General features: G+C 35.5%; 1 protein-coding gene across 8 annotated transcripts in view; it reads right to left on the reverse strand.

Moving 5' to 3' along the window:
* Positions 1–22076, reverse strand: part of PHF21A (PHD finger protein 21A) — a 134839-nt gene that overhangs the window by 83151 nt on the left and 29612 nt on the right. For 6 of the 8 annotated variants that reach the window (XM_083862804.1, XM_083862803.1, XM_083862802.1 and 3 more), the window contains 4 exons: positions 21252–21291; positions 17344–17479; positions 13073–13105; positions 10898–10984 (listed from right to left, as the gene is read on the reverse strand). In XM_083862804.1, coding sequence (XP_083718930.1) covers positions 10898–10984; positions 13073–13105; positions 17344–17397 — 174 coding nt within the window. In that variant the 5' untranslated portion in view covers positions 17398–17479; positions 21252–21291. The remainder of the gene's footprint in view (positions 1–10897; positions 10985–13072; positions 13106–17343; positions 17480–21251; positions 21292–22076) is intronic. The other 2 variants (XM_083862806.1, XM_083862808.1) reach the window with 1 other exon arrangement.

Genomic DNA, 22076 nt, shown 5'->3' on the forward strand with positions numbered 1-22076 from the left:
CAAGAGCTGATCATTAATATTTTAAAGGCAAATAAGGGATGTAATGAAATTTTGGAGACATCTGACCCACTAAAATATTTTTGAAGGCGAAGGCTCAAAATGACTGTATGTGTGTCAGTTAAATGGGTCTCCTGCTAACTCAGGAGAGGTCAAAAGGGAAGTAAACTATCTGCTAAATGCTATAATACACATGATGTTTAAAACACACTTTTCTGAATAGAGAAATTTAAAAGCTAGCAAAACAGACACTATCCAAGATAATTAAGTGCATTATGAAGGTGAAGGAGATTCTATCACCGGCAAAGCTTCAAATGATCAGCAATTTTCATTCAAGCAACTTTTGAATAACTTGGAACCCACAAAGGGTATTCTCAGTACGTCAAGTTTAGTTCCACATAGCTAAAACCAAATTATGTAAAACCCATAATGAAATGATGGAATAAAGTGTTTACATCAGTAAACATGTGCATTAATATAGTAAAAGAAGATTAGCAGGATAAAGAAAGAGTAAAGGGCAAAACCTGTTTATTTACCCTTTACCTTCTAAAAAGTGCTACCTAGATTACTTCATATGCATCATGCAGTAGTGCCAGGGCTTTGTGAGCACATCTGACTGCTGTAGGGGATGCACAAGCTTATTAAATACTAACTCTTGTTCTAAAGGAATTAGTTTAAAAGTGGCATTTTCATTAAAAAATAAAAGGAGGGTAAAAGAAACGCAGAATTTCAAATTGGAAACTTTGTTCTTGAGCATGAGGACCGAAACTGTCTCTTGCTATTCAAATATAAACCTCAGCATATCACACATGGACTTAAATCTACCACTGCCACATTTAGTCCAAGCCAATTTTGCCATAAACAGGTACACTATATTAATGTCCCATATAGTGCCACATCACTGCTGCAGGGTCATCCTACACAACGTTTTTATTATTGCCTGCGATCTTAAAAGAAACAGGGAGGTTTAGGGATACAGAACCTGACGTATTTTTATACTACCATAATGCACCTTCCTATGGCAAATGATAAAAGCAATGCATTTGGCATTTACTACAAAGACACAACAAAACCATCAGCTGTGTTTTTACCTGGTTTATCTGGGAAAATGTATTATAGAGCATCAGTACCATGGGTGTACCCAGGTAGTACAGCTTTTTCCGAAAATGTTTGTTTATTTATTTCCTGTCTTCCAAATACTCTGGTTTTATGACTAATATTACACCTAGCAACTTTGGAGACGACAAAAAAAAAAAAAAAAAAAAAAAAAAAAAAAAAAAAAAAAAAAATCCCGCTTGCAGATCCATCCAGCTGGCAAGCTAGTTTGCCCAATAGACCATTTTACTTGTCTGCTGTTGGTAAGAGTGCTTGACTTCTTGCAGCACCCAGAGACATTTGCATACTAAGTGTCAATTTCTGTGGGTTCTTGAAGCTTTCTCTCTATAGCTCTCCATGTAAGTGAGATTTAAAGGCCTTCAGATTGCTAGTCTAAGAACAGATGAAAAGCTGAAGATTAAAAATGGCATTGTATCAATGCTTACAGAACTCTAGCTATAGGATTTATTAGATTTTAAAATCTGAATTCACATTCACTGAGAGCCAATGCTCCTGTTAGCAGATGCATATAGCTCTACACAAAAGGTTGTAGAGAATATTCAAGAATACAAATTGATCTGCAAATCCAAAATAACTCCCATATTTCATAATTAAAAGCCCTCTCCAAAAGATCTTTCCATTAACAGATCAAAACTGAATTTGTAGTATCTGCATTTCTCATTTAACTGAATTGTATTTTGCTCAAAAATTAAGACCTTTGCAGAAATTTCATTCTTGATTCTTGAAATTGTCAGAAACAAAGCTAAGCAACTACTTGAATGCATTTAAAAGTAATTTGAGAGAAATTACCGAGACTCTCATCAGTTCTCTGACTGATATGAATTCCAAATCTATTTTGTGATAGTCATGTCTAAGCAAATATTTAAAAGAAATTAGTGTACTGACTTATTAATAAACTAAGTTTCCAAGTTTCAAACAGAGCACAGTACCTTTAGGCCACAAAATTTTAATTGCCCAGGAGACAAATGTTAAGAGCTTAGTGTACTGGGATGCTGTAAACTGCTTTCCCCAAATTATTTACTTGGAGAATATGTCTGTTTCTTGAGATATATGACAAAATTTAGAATGAGTTTGAGAACCCAAGAACCTAATTTTGTCCAAGTTGATTGCTGAAGCATTTATTACTAGCCCAAAGGTGTGTGTGGAGCTTTTGATGCTAGAAAGCTGCTGACAATCATGCACTTCCACAGCACTCTGGGCTGGCCACAACTCTAAAGAACCAACCGCTGCTCTGAAAAACTGCCATACTAGACTGAAAATGAAGCAATTTATAAAGAGAGTGAATGGATATGGAGCAAGACTCCACAGGCTTAAATACTGCCAAGTATTCAAATTTTCAGAAGTCTAAAATAAAAGGATAGTCACTCGCTGTTCTGCAGAACATCAGGCAGCTCTAAAGCATATATCTCAAAAATTCACATCACGTATTATAGTTCCGATGTATTTTTTTTCCAAAGGAAAAATAAGATAGACAAGTTCTGCCTTCTACAAACAGTAAAAACAATCACTGAAGTTTTTCTCATTGAGTAAGGAAAAAACCAGCTCATTTCTCCTTGCTACACAGGGCAGTCTGGGTTCAACTCTTTAACACACTAATGGCCATTTATTACTGACACATTGCCAACATTTTACTGAGGAAACCTTGAGAAAGAAAAGGCAGGGGGGAAAAAAGTAATTATAACTTCTTAACTGTTTCTAACTTGCCTCACCTAACTTCGGAGGAAGTTCAGAGGACAAAGAAGTTATGCTCATCAGAACTCAAGGGCTTTCTCCCTGCTAGCTTTTAAAAGTTTACTGTAAGATGACTTAAATTAAAAAGAGACAGAATAGAACAAGAATTCTTTTTCTTAGAACACATCAGATAAACTCTGCAGGGAAAAGAAGTAATGAACTGAAGCCTAATCTTCCTAATAGTTTTTATAATCAGTAGAATGAGAGTTGCCTTCAAAAGGCCAACACAGAATGGTAAAAATTAGGTTCCCTTGTCTGAATTGCCTCCTGGTGGTGTCTCTACCACTCTGCTCATACCCCACATTTGGACTTCATTTCAGCAAAATTTCCATCGAACTCTGCAGTCACTATAGCCTAAATCAACCTGTTACGTTACTATTAGTGGGGAAAGTTGAAGAAGACCCCTTGCACTTCACTACCAGTTTTGACAAACTTAGGACAAAGGAGATAAAGAGATGCTCAAAGAATAATAGACCTAATTAAAACAAAACCAATACCACACCAAGAAAACTTACATTTTGTCTGGCCACTGCCTATCTTCCCTGACACCATGTCAGATGTCTCTGCTAACTTGCAATCTAACAGCAGGGGAAAAGTTGCTCTAAAGAGAATATACACTTTCTGGAATTTCTGAAAGTGAGATGGAGTATTTGAAAAGTTAACTCAAAAGTGAATGGAATACTGAAAGAAAGTGACTGTATAATGACCAGAAATGGGTGAGTTCACATTGACTTGCCTGATATTTGAAGAAAATAATACACTCTTAATTCTATGAACAGAAAATGTATCCCAGATTATCACTTCAGCAAACATCAAGATTTGCTAAGGATGAAGACTGCATTCTCTGTCTCCAACAGTGACAATATAGAAAAGAAAGCTCAGAGACTTCATGAAACTCTGTGAAGATATTCTTACCCTTTAATACTTAAAAGTTTGTTCACCCTTTAAGCCTTCAAGACTATCACAGTCTCCACAATAAAATGAGGAAAAAAATAGTGAGAGTAACAAGGACAGACAACATTCAGCTACAAAAGTGAAACCCGATAAAAATATTTTTATAAAGTGTATGTTCATTTGACCCACTCACACTTTCCTAATATTTCATCACTCTAAATCACTTCCAGAAAGGTGTTTTCCTCTTTATTTGTCCACCACAAAGGACCCTTAGTCCACCTGTAAAAGCCAGTACAATTAAAAGAAAACAATTCCAAACTAGCGTTATAGAAGCAATGCAACATTATCACATCCATCTCAGTCCTTTTTGAACCTATGCACCAGGAGTTGAACTGAGTGGTTCCTCAATACCTTATGAGGGTGTAACATATGACCCTCATGTGTTTTCCCTTATGTGGTTAAACATCATCTAACACTGTCTACTCGAGTCAGTCTTGTTCTTGGTGTAGTACAAACAAATAAGATAATATTTAGCAATGAAAGTATTTTAGCCCATGGCTGTACTACAGTCAGTAACTCATAGCACAAAAACCTCCACATTTCAGGAAGTCGCTTGTTTTCAAATCAAGTACCAGGCAGCAGAGAACAAACAGCAGCAACAAGCTTTTGCCTATATTCTAAATATTGGACACATTGTCTTTCTCTCTTCTCCTTTTCAAGATTCAACACCCTTCAGAAAAGCTAGGGACCAAACAATTCCAATAGCAACTAAAGATCCATAAGTCTCTGAAAAGCAGATCCCTGGATTTGATTCGTTTTCTAACTTGTAATAAATCAAAATACTGTTTCTGTGGCTGTGAGGTTGTTCCACTGAGGCATGCAGAACAGGGCAGAATGAACTACTTTAATCTGTTTTAACTTATAAAAATTCATTAGTAGATTTAATCCCTTTCCCCAGCATCCAACTAAGAGGCATTTAAGGGTGCTATACAAAACAGCCTAAATCCCAGTCATCATCATCTAATGCTTCACTTGTCTTCCCTACAAGTATAAAAGGGAAAAAGGACTAGTAGGCCTTGAAATAACTAGTGATGTGTGAGGTTATCTGGCAAGTCAAAACATGCAGGAGCATCTAATAACCAACTCTCTCCATCAGTAGGGGATTTTCGAGGAGATACTGTAGTTTAATTGCCCATTTTCTATCTACAATGTTGATTTTCAAGCAGAGCAGGCTATTTTGGAGTTATGCCCTGGCTTATATGAAGATAAAAGATGTATCCAACGAGGTTCAATTAAAAAAGTTTTCCAGCTGCCTCCAAATCTGGCTTAAATACAACATGAACTCAAAAATTAAAATTTGAGCTGGAAAATCAGTGCTGAGGGAAGAGTAGCAGGGGGGAGGTGTGGAGAGTTTTTCTTCTTTTTAATGACATCACAAAACGGTCACTTACATTTTCTAAATTGAGTTACTCCAGTGTTAATGTACATTAGATAGACAAAAATTAAGTTCACAAACCAATAGTGAGAAGTCTAGATGGAGTTACATTAAGAAAAGAATGGGAAATCCAAGTTTACATGCCAGTATGGGTTTAATCATGATTTAAGCTTTATAAAAGGTCTGAGATAGCTTAGCAATATTTCAGTCATATACAAATGATTATAATATCAGTTTTGCAAGAGAATTTGGGGCAAAAGAGGCAGCAGGGAGAAATGCATCCACTCTGCCTATCTACAATCATCTGTGCAACATCCAAAATTTGTTTCAGCCAGTATATCTTGAGAATATGGAAGACGCTAACTTAATGAGAAGTCATTATATTCACATTTTCACACAATATTTGGATGCAAATTAAATAAATACCGAAGATTAAAATAGTAAGCTTATGCAGATTTTTCAAATATTCACCTCTAAACAGGTGCTGTTCACACCGATCAGAGGGTTCAAAAGGATCTAACAATTCACTGAGGCAGTTAACTTACTTCTCCTAATGTCCAGATAGACAGTATCTTTTTTTCAGGAAAAACCGATTGACTACTTCAAACTATCTAAGAAGGATTCTACAAACACTTTTTTCATGTATTTAACTGCTTTATAAACAGTTGGCATAAATGGATACTCGTAGTTACATGCAAATTAGCCTATCTTTATCATTCATGCCATTTACTTAAAAAAAATCAGTGTTTAGTAATATGAACAGTTCCAGATAAACAAATAGAACTGAAATTAAGCATCACCTGCCTCAAGCTATTAGTAACTAAACATTCATATGGCATATTTGCAGGCTTGATCCATTACTGACAGAATAACTGGCATTTTAATACACCCTTAATCAATTGTGGAGAAAGGAGGTATCAGAAACTCCAGATAAAACTGGCAGGAGTAAGTAGTGACTTTATTATTTATTCACAGATTTTCAGTCCTAAATTCTGATGGTGTACCTTGCCTACCTTCTTATGCACAAGCATGAAGTGCTCTTTCCTACCTGTTAACTGTATCCAGTTTCCCTCCTGCACTATTGCCTTTTTGAGCTTACGTTCCTCTCACCAAAACACTGCTGCTTCTCTTTACAGAACATGATGGAACATGTTTCGGGTACAATTTTCTGATAATGCGCACAAAAAGCCTCCATAAAAATTCACCTTTACTATGATTGACAACTGTTTGAGAAGAACAGTCTCATAGGATGAATTTATGCACATTACCAATCTTCTCATTACTAAGTTATGGTACCTGTAATAAATACAGCAACAGTAATGCTTAAAAGCTATTCCTGACAGTTTTTGGAAACTTAAATAACAAGTTTCCTTTGTCAATCTAAACCACGTGTTTACATTCATTCAACTATACAAAACCACAGTTAAATTACTCTGTCATTTTTTATATCTATCCCAAATCCCCTTTCTCATTACTTGCTATTTAGTGGCAAGGTTAAAAGGAGTCTCACCCTGAACATACAGGACTTGGAATAACCTCATCTATCTCAATTTGCTCTAAATACAAGCAAAATTCACTATATTTGCCTATTCATAATAATAAACTTGCTTTTATGGTGTGCATTTGTTCTAATTATATTCCACAGTTTCAACTGCTCTTCACAATAAAGTATATTAAAGTTTTTCCCCTGTGAAAAAATAAAACCACAATATCTCCATATAGCATATATATGCTCACAACTATTTTTGATTACTTTCCTGCATATATACATACTTCAGAAATCAAAATAACAAAGGGATCCACTTTATTATTTCCATGTCAAGAGGAAATACATTAGAATACAAGTCTAGTTTTCACAACACTATTCTTAAAAATTCAATGAATTTCACTGCAACTACAGGAAAAGACATTTGAATTTTATTTTCAAATATAAGGGAAAGAGTAATGTGATTTCTTTTGTACATGCTTATCACCATCATGCTCTTATCATAGAGTCAAAAGACTATTTGTGTAAGCTTTCTTTCACATTTAAGACAGAATATTGCTTTAACTTTTCCAAGAGATTGTTATAAAGACACATTTAGAAATTCCTCTATATCTGACACAATATTGCTAAAAACCCCACGTTTTTTACTGCCCACATGACCTCTTCCTTGTCTTTGAAATAAAGTACTATTACGATACATAGAGATATATCGTGATTGACTAAGTGTATATTTTTTTTTAATTAACTATGGGGGAAAAGAGGCAGAAGAAAAAGTATTACTTCAACATTACATCCCTCCCTCCTTAATGCTAGCCCTGCCCTACCTCAGTCTTTCACCAGTATCACTGGTAACAATTTCCGCCCTACCTGCCCAAAACAAACAAACAAAAAGTACATACTAATAAACTTCCTCATAGAAAAATTTAAAAAATACATTCTTTAAGTTTTTGTATTGTAGAGAGTGTATTTAACCCAGACAAAAGCTGAATAGTATGAAATAATTGTGGGTAAAATTCTACAAATCAGAATGCCAAGAGAAGGCACTATGGTAAAATAAAAAGTGAAGAAAAAAGTGCTAAGACTGTGACGTTTTTCCAATTATGTGAAAACATAGAAAAAAACCAGTGCTTCAAAGCAACAGAATTAATTTCCATTTACAACCCAACCTTAGATTTGGCAGTTAAAATTGTTCTGAAAAAAGTTACTCTTGACTTCTCTTTATTGAAGAGGAGGGTCAGAAAAGAAAGAGGAAACCATTTTTAAAACCAATGCATTCAGAGTTTCCAGATTGCAGCTCTCACATTTATAGCGGAGGAACAAGACTATTCAACTGAATTCCCATTATTGCCCACAGATTAGAAAAGAAGCATAGTTTAGAACTCTGTGAAAATAATACAGACTAGCAGAAGGAAATATGCAAGTCTGAAGGACTCAAGCTTACTGCCCTTCAAATGCAAGTTATCTGCAAGTAAGTTTATTCTCTTTTTGCAGTTTTCCTTTCAAGTATTAACACAGCATACATTGCTCCATCATCTCTCAGGTGTAACAAATCAAAGCCTTTATTTTCACCTCTGACATTTTAAAAAAAAATATATGAATATATGACATACTTTATACTGTAACAGTTCAACCCTGCATCAGCTAACAATTTTTTTTAGGTTTAAGCCTACACACTGTACAGCCTACTTGCTTTCTTTTTGTACTTTGCCAGATCTCCTCAATTTCACAAACTTCTGAACAGAACTGCCATTATTAATTCTCAGCAAGACACCTAAGCCACTATCAATCACTGCAGCGAATGGCAGCAAGTGCCAGCACTATTCTCACAATGCTTCAGAAACGGAGGAAGTCCTAAAGCAACTAAAAGCTTTTAGCTAAACCTACCGCTGACTTGGTTCTTGCACAAGTCTTCATCCAACTTCATTAAATAAGAGAGCAAAGAAAAAGCATGTGTTAGGGTGACATAACATTTCACAAGCCAGAAATATTTCATTGTTATTCTGCCTCTCTGACACCAGCATCTCGGCTCCATGTCTCCAAGCAGGGGACACCACACAGGCTGGAACTTTAGTTTCTCAAACTTCATTAAAAGCTTATTGAACAGTGACCATTATGCATCCCATGCAACTCCACAGTGGAGCTGGGCCCTCAGAGTTTATCCATTGGATATCAGGCATCAGAACTACTTGGCTCTAAACAAGAATACAGAGTACACGTTGCACCTCTTCTCAACACAAGCACTGCACGATGTAAGCTGTTATATTTACTGTGGAAATCTGCATATTTCTCCAAGCTGTGTGAAAATTAAATTGCTGATTAATATTCTACCCATAAAGTAATTGATAATGATTTTTCCTGAAGAGAAGTGAAAGTGAAAACAGATTAAAGGGCCTTGTGGTCTCTAAGGTGCTGCTCAACTGCATTGCTAAGCCACAGATTTCTATACAACAGATTCCTGCAAATAAAGAGGGAGTGAGCACTACTCTGCACAGGGAAGTTGTGGTTCTTTTCCCGAACATACATTTACCACGATAGTTGCATTTTAGCAGTCATACTATTTAACAACATTATCATCCGGAACACTGGCAGCTCTGCAGTCCAGTGGTAGAGATAAACTATTTAAACTTCAACAATCATACATAAGTTCACTGTTGTTCTGATAATCAAATCCACAAAAACACAAAGAAGCAAAAAACTGTGACTTCATATGGACTGCATTCGCTGTGTGGTAGAAGTGAAATCAAACTTATCTTTCAACATCTTTTGGCAACTTAACCCATGTTCATCCCATGAACAAGTGTGCTTTAGCACTTTGAGTTCAATAGAAAAGACACAGCTCCACTTCTAGTGATGGGTAACTTAAAATACGTGTTAGTATAGACCATTCTACGGCATAACTGTAGAGAGTTATAAATACAACTTTAAAACTTAAGGTAGGATGTATTTGCTTTCTTACTGTGTCTCACTGCCTGTCTGCTCATCACATGAACTGATAGTCAATACAGCTTGCTTCATGGCATCAAGACAAGCTCATTTTGAAATTACCACGGGCATCCAGAGCTTACGAGAGATTCCTGAAACAGCTTGCTGTGAGACACAGCCACATGCAGAGGCTCATGCTGGTTTTAGAGAATAAACAATCTTCAAGAGAGACGTGCTATCACATCAGCAAAACCTCAGTTTTTGTTGAACTACTATTCTCATTAAAAAATCATTTTTCTTATTATCCTTACATGTTTCTTCCTAGATTCACTGTTCTCCTATTAAAACATACTATAATTTTTTCAGTACACAAAATTTCTAGATAAATGTTAATCACTGTCTGTCTATTTTCATAGGGCTAATAATACTCAGAACACATGCAGCTAGTAACAGATGAATGGAGGTATCTAGTTGTGACACTCATGCATTTTACCAATGCTCTAAAGTTTTTCTCTCTTCAAAGGTCTAATCTATTGCTATAATTTGGTTCCATTATTGACATATTAGGCAAAACAATTAAGGGGCTGCTTAATTGATTAACAAAGGGACGGGATGGTGTGGTGTATGAGGGGTTTGTGCATGTGTTGCTCTTTTATGTTTTTAAAAACAAAAGTGAGAACAAGTTTTGTAGATATGTTAATATTACATATTTTTCTTCTTGTTTATCACAAGGCCCATGTTCAAGTTTAACAATCTTTCTATTAAGCATTCAGTTGTAATTATTACTCATACTTTAGAGCTGTCAAACAATTCCTGCCAAATGGCAAACATAAGAAAATTGTGGTGTAATTTATCATGATAAAAGCATCCAATTAGTTTTCAAATTGTCTCTTAAATACCCATAACTGACATACATTTAGTTGTTCTTAACATTATGAAAAATTCCATATACACAGTTTGAACCTACTAAGTCAAAATCTAAAGATTTGCCTAAAGCAGAATGGCCGAGTTTAGAAGAAGTTTCAAAATAGTAATAAAGGAAGTGACAAACTAATCCATTTTTTCCACCTCTCTTAATATAAAATGCTAGTTTCAACACAAGAAAAATTGCTATAGCTTCCACTGATTAAACTAGTTTCTTGTTTGACAGACTCACAACTACTCATCCTATCCTTTGTTGAGAAATCCAATAAGAATCAAAAATGTCTGGTTGCCCACGCTTATTTTTGCGCTTAAGGATTTAGCAGCTCTCTTGGAAGCTGGGAAAAGAGACATCTTTAGAACACAGTCTTAAAAATACATCTCTGTTTCCCTACCTGTTTCTCACTCAGAGCTGTGATTTTGGCTTGAAGTTCATGAAGTTGTTTCTTCAAATCAGCGTTCTGATTAGAAAGAAAAAATATCTGTGAGAAAGATATTCCATTTGTTAACAAAGAGTAGTAGCAGGAAGGTGGGTTTTTTTTGTTTGTTTTATTCTTGCATAGTGTACTACAAATAAAGCACCTCTGGATGTACAGCCAATAAAATTCAAATGGCTCAACAAAGCCTTATTTAAGTCGCTGAGTGCAACAATAATCAGAAGACCTTTCCAGCACTCAGAGATAGTCCAGTTTGGAAAGAAGATTTCATTAGAACATCCATTAGTGCTTATCACATTGTAAAGCACATTTGTACATTTCATCAATTTTTCAAATTAAACAATAAATGTTTGTTACTACATAATACAACAATATCATACTGTATATAACACTATGCTATGGTAGGTCATCTAAAACATTCTCACCTATGCTACTTATGCAAAGACATTTACACTTAACTGTGTAGAGTATCAAGCATATGTATTAAATCTTAATTGACATACGCATCAATTGAAGGCAAACATACATCAGTCCTCGTTTCCATGTATGCTTATGCCTTAGACTGTGCTAAAGAGAATTACATTTGCCTTGACACATCATTCATATCAGCACTTCACTTACAGTAGCACTTTTTTAAGTTTCAGATTTTAAAGCCATAAGCAACATTAGAAGGATGCAGACAGAAAACAAATTTTACCAGGACTTTTTCTTTTCTACTGAAATAAAAAACAATTAAAGAAACATCTGTCCTTAGTTCAAAATCTGTGAAGCTCTGCAGAAACATGACAGGAAATCAGATTTTCCTTAATTTCTCTCCTTTCCCATTTTTTTGGTTCTCATTTACATTGTAAAGTTTTTATATTAGATTATGCAGGTTTAGTCTGCTAAGCAGAAATATTAAAACATAAGACTAATATCACAGGAACTTCATGCATATTTGCTATTTTTATATTGTTCCAATTTTGAAATGCATTTTGATCTCAGCTTGCAGATAGTCTCTGATTTCAGAAAAAACAGATATTGACCAGTCATCCTCCCTTCTTCTAGATTCTACTTAATAATCTGGGATAAAAATGCATTAAGAGCATTGGAAACAGGGACAAGATTTACTTTTCCTGACTCTAGGAACTTTGCATGGATGCTTGCAGCATGACCTCACTTTCAGCAAATATGAACTGAAAGTGAACTGCTCTGCAGACTAATTGTTAGCAGACCCGACCAGCAAATAAGAGCAGCAGATCTTACCCAAATCCCAGCAGAACATTCAAAAAACCAGATTTTCCAATATACTCAGCTTAACCCTCCCTGTCAGTGGTTTAACTACCTGAGTGTTAAGAGCTGTCTTCTCACTTCACTGAGCTCAGAAAAAAAATGTATATTCAGAAAATTACAGGACATTTACTATTGTATAGGGATGGGAGCTCTTAACAGCAAGCCTCAAGTGAGCGGCCTTTAACCCTCTACTCAACATTTCAGACTGGTTTGAGAGCTTCACAGAACACCCCATCCAGCATCCAGGAGTGTTTAACTGCTGTACAAGAAAGCCCAGGGACCTTATGCAGTCATTGGGAAAGAGATGACTTCTGCTGCCTATGCAGCGAGTCCAGTTATCCAACTTCAGTAGCTATGAAACTTCCCAAGGCCAAGTGTCCATTCTATGGACACTAGAGGGCTGGTAAGACACCCAAGAAAGGCAATCTGAACACAACCTTAAGCTACATTGTTTGGACAAAATTTCTCGGATAGAACAGCCTCTCTTGTCTTGTTCTGTGAACCTTCTGACACTCCAAAAAGGAAAAAAGCTATTGCAAATAATGGCAGCTTTTATAGAGAGCAGCTTCCAATAGAATCAGAAACTTACTGCTCATCTGAACTGCATTATAAGCCCAGAAAAGTCCCTTGATTGAAATGATTAAGAATATGAATGAGGCAAAAAGTTCCATAATAGCAAAATTTTTGGTTTTGTTTTAAATGATCCAACAGCCGTTGTTCAAATCTTATGAAAAAGTTTTCTTCTAAGCACTGTGTTAGCGAGGAAGAAGGTGATCCAGAAATATCTAAAATCCTCAAGTTTCATGCAGTTATTTCCTGCATTTTTAAGGGAAATGATCCAATATAAAAATAAATAGTTACCTGTGGATCTTGCTTCATTTGGGCAACCAATTTCTAGAAAGAAAAAAGATGCAACAATACAATGAAGATTTTCATTATAAATCTTGTTGAACAGTTTAAAATTCAGTTATTTTTAAGAACCTTTGTAAAAGCAAAATATTTAGTTTACAGCATTTCAATAGCAAAGCCTAGAGTCAAGTATTATAACATTTCCAAACCCATTCTTATTAAAAGTACTGTATTAAGCCATCACTTTTGCTCCTCCTAAACAGCTCTTGAATAAGTGATGCTTTTTAAAAACAATTTAAGCCAGCTGGGTAAGATAATCTAATAGCTGTGTCTCCTCTAGAACTGCTCCCCTCTTTGCTTGCAGTCACAAGAAACAAACCACAGACAACCACTGCAGGCACAAAAGCTGTTTGTATATTCAAGGGCAGAATGTCTCAAGTACTAAAGCTCTGCCTGTGTGTTGGCTTGGCTGGTACCAGATGGAAGACTCATGTTCAGAAGTATCTTTGCCACTTTTCTCCCTCAGTGAGAGATTGAGATCATTGAAGAAGAGATGCCCTCCACATCCAAAAGGAAAACAGACAGATTGTTACCATTCATTATTCTTCCTCCCTCATTTCCTTCAGGCAGCTGCAGGAGAATGCTGTCTGTAGCTAAGCAAGGAAAAAGTTAACAAAAATCCCCAGAGCCCAGAGTGAAGACACAACGTAAACCAAAAACTCCTAATATGTTTCTTGGTAAATTTGTAGAAATTTGCATTTCTAACATTTTCAAAGATTACTTCTTTAGTAGCTACTAACAAACATTTCTTTCATTGATCTGCTTTAATTACTTTTTGAACCAGGAAAACATTCTAGATTCTGTGACCATAAGTTCCCAAGTTAAATTACAGGACTCTTATGTAAAAGGATGACCTCCTTTTTCTTTTGAATCTGTTTCCTTACAATGCAAGCATGAGGGACTAATAGGATTATGGAAAACCAGAGCTGACTTGAGTCAAGAGGAGTTGGAACCTGGACTTGATGATCCTTACAGATCCCTTCCAACTTAAGACATTGTACAATTCTATGGCTGCTTCTCTATTCACCTTCTTACATTTTTTCCACACCACATATTCCCCCATCAGTCCTCACTTCTTCAGATTGAAAGACTCTTCATGCATTAATCATTCCAATACTTTGTTCACTCTTGGCACTCTTCCATAATTCTCTAGTTTGTCTCTATCACACTCTTCCATAATTCTCTAGTTTGCCTCTATCATCTGGAGGCAAAGTTTAAAACTACATGCAACACTCAAGTACTCTGTACTGCAAAATGTCCTTCCACTGTGCCAACAGCCAGTTCACAGCCTGCTATTGCAGATGTAAAACTGGGCCTGTTTTCCCAAAGTGCACCACTTGGCATTTATCTACACTGAATATTATTGTTTCGTCATGCTGCCATTCAGCATCACAGGAACACACTTAGCTTATTTTTCCTCGGTGCTTCCTGCCACATTGGAGCTTGACAAGCAACAAATCTGTTAATCTTTACATAAAGTGCTCCTGCAGACTCAGTCATAAGACAATACAGTCAGTACTGCAAACTCTTCATAAAATATTGCTAAATTTTTGGATCACACAGTACTACATCATGCAATCTTAAGGAAAAATAATATTCTTCTTAAACATAAGCTAAATTTAAGGTATTTTAAAAGCTACTAATCTTTTTGCCATGAAATAAGAGAAGGACAAGGATGCTTTAGGTTCCTTCCACATCAGCTTGAGGAATCATCCATGAAACTCAACCTTTCTGTAAGAATAGCTGAATGTAAGTTCTTTAACACCTCTTGTGGTCAAAACTATGCAGAGTAGACTGCTTCAAATTTATCTTAAGTAAACACAGTAGCAGAATGAACTACTTAGACTTGATGAATCTCTTCTCAGGACAAGCAATAGAGCTTTGACATGGAAGACATTTGAATATTCAAGTTGTACACTCACACAGAAGTGATCTGGTCAGATGTCATTCATGGTGGATTCTCTGATCATAGAAAGCAGACAAAAAATAGTAGCTTTTTCTGAACAATTAAATATCTATTTTGGGTTCTTAGTGGTAGTTTTAGGTACATTTTGCCAAAGCAGCATTATCAAGACATTCAGACAGAGTTCTGAAAGTGAAACAGAAGAGGCAATACCCAAGGAGCCATTCTACAAACAAAACCACATCATACTGAGAATCACTTGTACAGCTGTGTGAGCAGTCACAGGCAACACGGTGCATCAGGAAGCTGGGAGGGCTTGGTGACAGAGCTGAGCTGAATTCCTTATGCTCATCACAGACACCTGTCCACCACTTCCAGCAGGACAACAAACCATGACTGTGTGAGTGTTGGCAAGCTTTGTTAAGAGAGTCCTCAGAAAAAGAAATACTAGAGAAATAAAAGATTGTAAGAGACAATTCTTCATAAATTCTGAGTGAAATGAAGGAACATATTGTGTCTCTTTAGGTTACAAAATTCAGAGCTATACAAGAAAGTTCAAGCATTTCATTTGAAGATTTTTATTTTTGTGCCAAAACCAGTTTAATTTCTATTTGTGTGAATCCTGACAAGCAATAACCACACAAGCACAGTTCACAAAATCTTTACTGAAGCACCCAGTATTTTGTTGCAAATGTTATTTTCCACTGTAAGCATACAGACTTTTTCTTAGCATTAATTATAGAAATATACAGCATCTTGAATAAAAAAGGACAACCTTCTGATATAATGTTTTTTCTAGTTTCATAAAGTAAAACCAATCTAATTAAAATTGATTTTTGTGCAGAGTTCACTTTTAATGACAACTGGGTAAAGTTAAAGCAAAAAAAGTCAAAAACTCTATCAACATTAAGCTGTTAAAAAAGGGGGGTTTTGGACATTTCTCAGTCTTCATCCCTGTTCATCAGTGTCATTATGAACAGATGCTAAAGATTATTCAAAATTCACAGTCTTAAAATATTTAGTTCACTTGGGCATAAAGGGGAATGAAGACACACACAAGGGGTAAACACTGTCATGTAAACATGAGCAGAATTAATATTTTGATTGTTTTACAGTATTTAATACTTGAAAAAATTACTTACTAGCCTTAAACATTTCTATGTCTGCAGCAAAATGCCATGGGTAACTTCTGAACTTCCTTACCTCCACAACAAAATTTTATTGAAGTTTTGAATACAAAGGCCTTGGAGTTACTGAAGAGAGCAAAATACTCATTTGTATTTCTGGAAATCCATCCTTAGCTTTTTCAGGTTTCCCTCCCTGGCTGTAAGTTGTATTTTGTTAAAGCAGACATAGCTTGATTTTACTAATTACCCATTCACATTCTTGCAATATGCAGGCCATTGCAGCAGGTATTGAACAAGCCATCCAGATCACATTCTAGACAAGTCACCAAGTAATTATGAAACATCTTCCAAATTTCATATGACAGACTACATTGATCAATGTCATTTATCATATATTTCTTTAAACCACTGTGTAACAGTTGTAAGTTTCAGATATCTGAAGAGCATCAGAAATACTTGGAGAACTGTGTTTAGAAAAAGTCTCATTGTTAAATTAAACATTTCAAGTTGGCAGCTAGTTTGTGTCTGTGGCTGTAATAATTTTTCCCAAGAATTAATATGCCTACATCCTCCTATATTTATCAAATTAGGTTTTAGTATCGTTAGTTGTAATAGTTCCTCACTGGCATTGTAAAACAATGGCAAACTGCAACCCTACTGCCATATAGTATTGAACAGGTTACTAGTGAAAAGACTCAACATGTAAAAATTTACAAAGCCCAAGCACTACAACATTCTGGTTACCAAAAACATAGTTTAGAAGCTACTAAAGTAGAAGACATTCCAGAAGAGAAGCACCAGAATAAACTACACAGCACTATATACATTTCACTTCAAAGTTCCTCCACCATATTCCTCCATTGCCAACTGAATACTAAAGTCGGCTTCAGAACATCAGAAAAAACTTCCAGACAGAAGCAGCTGAACACGGTTTTCAGAATGTTTTTATTACTGCTACAAAATACTAAAAAAAATTTTCCACCCACAACTTGATATGTAGATTTTTCACATTTGCTAAAAAACAACAGGTGGTCAGGTCAAAATGCAGAGTATAAAATTCTGAAGTAGTTTCAAGCTTATAAAACAATTATTACTATAGTTGTAGTGCTATTGCTTAATGCTCCCATTAGTAGTAATACTGTCAGCAGTACTAATGCTGCTATTGCTTTAAAGCAAGAAAGTATATAAATTACCTGGTGAACCTGAATTTCCACTTTCAGAGCCTCCTGTAGAGTCTGCAGCTCCATTCTCTACCTTCTCCACTTTCTCTAGAAGTGTCTTTGCTGATTCCAGTGCCTTTAGTTTCTGGTTTCCTCTTTAACACCAGTCCTATAGAAAAATAAAGGTTTTGTTTTGGTTAGTGAAGGAGAAAAGTTAATTTGAATAAAGGAGATTATAACACAACAGGAATTCAATAGTGAACTATATTCAAATGCAGGTTTCTAGCCTAAATACAGTCAGTCTTTTGAACACAAGAAATCTGCAGGCTCTACAAAATGCCTGCCTTGGAGTCATTTAGCCAAATTTGTTACTTCCCACATATCCCAAAGTTGACATACTTATCCCTTATCTTAGTTTGCAGGCAGCTATTTCCTACCAATATCCTATTGCAGTTGCATATTAAATTAGCAAATTTAACTACCGAGAATGTTTCAAAAATCTGTGTAGATGAAAACTTATTCTGGAGAATAACAACCACAATAAATAGTTAAATTGAATGTACTGCATTAACACACTTCCATGATACTACAGAGCTGTTCTTAGACGGGACAGTGTGCGTGTTATGTAACAGAACAACATTAATATATTAATAAACTCACTGCCTAAAGTTTGTGCCAAGTTAGTAATTTCAGTTGAAATCTGTTCTGAAGGAACAGAAGAGTGATATTAAACAGCACAAGACATTTCAAAAAGACTAATTTTATAATCTTTTTAATCTTGGAAATCTACTTGTAGATCATGAGTATAAAGTTTAGCATCTTCATTTGTAGTACAAACAAGTTAATCCCCCCAATCTCTGACACAGAAAACCATTATCAAATATACATCTAAAAGCCCCGAATGCTGGACAAGAGACTCTTTTTCAGAAATATGTTAAAAGTATCATCTTCTGAAACAGGATTAAGATTGCCATATGCTCAAATCATAGTGGAACCTGTGTAAAAACATCTGTAAATACATATACATGAAAGTCACTGGAAAACCTTATATAGCAATTTTTCCAGTCAGTTTTCCATCCAGACACTACAGTTAAGGAGTTGGAGTTGGTGCAGTGTTAAAATAGTTCCTTTTTTTTTTTTTTTTTTTTGGAAAATTGCTCACAATCGTTGCACAGGTGTTATTGCCAACTCATAGGCCTTCCTAATGAAACTACAATGTTCTCAAAAGGATCCTGACAGCTTTGATTAGACATGCAGGCTATGAAAAAAGAGTAATTCTCATAAGTTAAAGAATTTTATTTTAATGTTGTCTCACTACAGCAAACTAAAGTAGTGGACAAATCTGTGAACTCTTGAAAATAAAAAGGTTGACGGTGTCTGTTTTGTTTATCATTCATCTTTTCAAACAGCAATATGTTACAAAAAGAGAAGACTGTAAAGGGGGGTTAAAATGCATTATATTTAAACTCTTTGTCAGTGTTGTCTGCTGTTAGCTTAAAGTTACTTATTTAAATAACAAAGGCCTGATCAAACTTTCTAGCCAACACATGAAATGACCTTCTGCAAGGGCCTCTCCCACATGTGACACAGATGAGTGAAAACAGCTGCCTTTGCAGCACTAGTCTCTATAAAATTGTAATCTGTATCAAGGGATACATGGAAATTACAAATAGTTCCCTGTCCTATTACCACAAACAGTAATGAGAAAACAGAATCACGGATTATTACTTCCACTCACTGACAAGAACAATTATAGCATGCTTCGAGTTCCTACCACTGCAGTTTCAAAAGAAGCCATGCTTCAGAAAACCACGTGGGAGACTGGTAATGAAAATTGGAACCCACTACAGAGGCAAGCTGTCTTTTTCACCCTTGGAAATTCAGTTTCAGGATAAAGACAGGCAGATATGGTCAGTTTCTTTCTCAGTGTGTCTTCAAAAAATCAGAAGGCACACATGAGGAATAGTTGGTATAGCTCTGTGGCTACATGCTAACTTCAAAGATGAGTGCAGAACAGCACAACAGTTATCTCAACTGAGAATATAAAAAATGTCCATCATTTAAATATATGTTACTGTAAAGTCCAATACACGTTCATGGCAAATATGACGCATTATTTCTGTAAAAGAACATATAAAGACTGAGCAACTTCTATTAATGCACAACTTAATTTGACAGATAGAAATTGTAGTATTGATGGTTCATAAAAACTAATCCAAGGTAATTGCATCTATGCCTTGAACAGCTAGCAAGATTTTTCAAAATTAATTTTTAAGAGGTTCAAGTAAAAAGTGACACTGTCTTGCAGAAAAAAAGTAGTGGCTCAGCCTAGCTGCGTTTATCGGGGTATAAATATGAAAAAATATATTTAATTTAAAAGTTTGGTCAAGTTGCCAAATTCTGAATACGAAATATATACAATTGTTTCTTTCTAGAACACACACTTGCAGCTTCCCTTCCCAAGCAGGAATAACTATTCAATAATCCCTGTCCAGAATTTCCTTATACATTTCAAAGTACCTTATACATTTATCCAATGTTTAACAACCAATACAATTTTTTAAAAAAAAAGGAAAAAAAAAAAACAAACAAACAAAGAAAAGGAAAAAAAAAAAAAAAAAAAAAAAGCCTTATCATTCCTTACATCCAGCAAAACCTAAACTGCTTTCTTCCTGTTCACATAGAATAATGTCTATAAATATCTATCAGGGCATCTGGTTAAATATTGCTCATACTTCCTTTGAGAGGAGGTAAAAAACTACATAAGTGGCCATACATTTTGCTAGTGCAAAAATTTCAGTATTTTTGAACTTTTATTCTTTTAGACTGAACTCAAAGGGAAGATTCAGAAACTTAAGTAGCATTATTAACTACCTACATTACCACATCCAAAGAGGTCTAAAACTATCTCTGAATTAACCATAGAGCATGGTGCATTTTCCACTTTACTCTTACAGCAGTGGAATTATTTCAGATAAGAAGCTTGTAGATGACAAACTGCATGGATGGCTTGGCCTGCAAAAATTATTCATCCCATTATTTTTAAAGGAAAACAAGCAAATGCCTTGCTCAAGGCGAGAATTGGTGATTTCCAAAAGGAAGGCACAGGATTCAGGAATACATGGATCTCTTGTACATCCAGACATACTTCCAAGTCTCAGACAGGAAGAGCACTGAGTAAGAGGTAAATGAGACATTTTTTGGATGGATTTCAACTAATGGAGGCAGGAGTCCTCCATTCAATTTCTTGCTGGCATTCATTTATTACCAATAATCATTTAATTCTTAAGTGGTTGCTTCAAGACTTATAATTTCATACTCATAAGTGCCCCAATGCACTGCGTATAGACTATTTAAATATTTAAAGACTGAATGAAATCTTAAACTCTACAATAATCACATAAGTGCATTCACACTTCTGTTATCTCAAATACAATCTACATGGGAACCTCTAAAATATCACAATACTATTTTGACTATAACTATTTTGGAAGCCACACTAGAAACACAGCTGACAAGGCATATATATTTATATTTAAAAGGTAGGACACACACAAAGCCATGAATGCCTTGTGTGTGTATGGAAGGGCTCTGAATAACTCAGATTTTTAGAGGTAAGTCTTTCTGAGCCAAAACTCCCTTCAAATAAATTTGGTTTTCACATTACACAGAAACCACCCCCTCCGTTATTATCTTTGAGTAGATGAATTTAAATGTCCGTTGCACTTACAGACCCTTGGGCCCAATCTCAGCCTTACAGAAATTTTATTTATAAGACTAGGGCTTCCATCAGCAACATTTATTTTTTAAGACTTAATTCCTGAATATAAGAATAGATAGAATTTCAGTTTCAGTAACCATCAAACTTTTCCAGGAATGGATGCCAGCTTTTCATACCATCTATTCTTAGGTAAGTCACTTGAGCCTTGGGAAGTACTTACCAGTTTTGAATAAGTTACTCTTTCAGCTCTCTACCCCCTCCTACAAAAGGAAAACAACAATAAAAAAGATAATTACAAATATTTTAACTAGAGTTTGAAACAAACAAAAAAAAAATATTCAAATATTGGAAAAGTTGGAGAAGGAAGGGTTGGGATTTTTAGAAAGGAGGTTTTGTTTGTTTTTTCTTAAGGGAAGTTGTCACTTTCTTTTTAATGCTGAAGCTAACTATAAAACACCACTTTGAAAGAAATTCTGTTTGAAGTGGCAGGGAAAACCCGGCAAGGAGACCTACAGTTTTAATCTGGATTAAAATACAAACTATTACTGTTCTACTGTTACTAGGGGGAGAAGCAATTAGAGGTACAAATTTTTCTAGTTCTGTGCAAGGTCAGTATCCCCCTCCCGTGGGAGAAAGACCTTCTCTCCATTACATTTATTAAAATCTGTATCATAAGCCATGTCAATTGCCACAGCTAAATATGACGAGGTTAGACACCATCTCTGCTAGAGGTTACACAAACACCCAAAGATGACAGAGCAGGTGGTAGGACAGCACAGTCACTAGAGCTCAAATCGGCTGAAAAACAAACAGCAGTGTCAGCCAATATGGTGGGACATCAAGTGTGGAGGTCAAGAAGAGGCACTGCCCATTACACTGCCTGGGTCATGGGTAGAACATCTTGTAGCATAGCAAGGTAATACCTCTGAAATCACCACATGAATCATAAAAAACTCATGAGTCAGAGTTCTAAAAAGATAGTTACAATAAAAATGATAACTCATTTGCTCAATTACTTTGCCTGATGCTACAAAAGGTTCCAAAA

This window comes from Zosterops lateralis (assembly GCF_965231275.1).
Source record: "Zosterops lateralis genome assembly, chromosome: 6".
NCBI lineage: Eukaryota > Metazoa > Chordata > Aves > Passeriformes > Zosteropidae > Zosterops > Zosterops lateralis.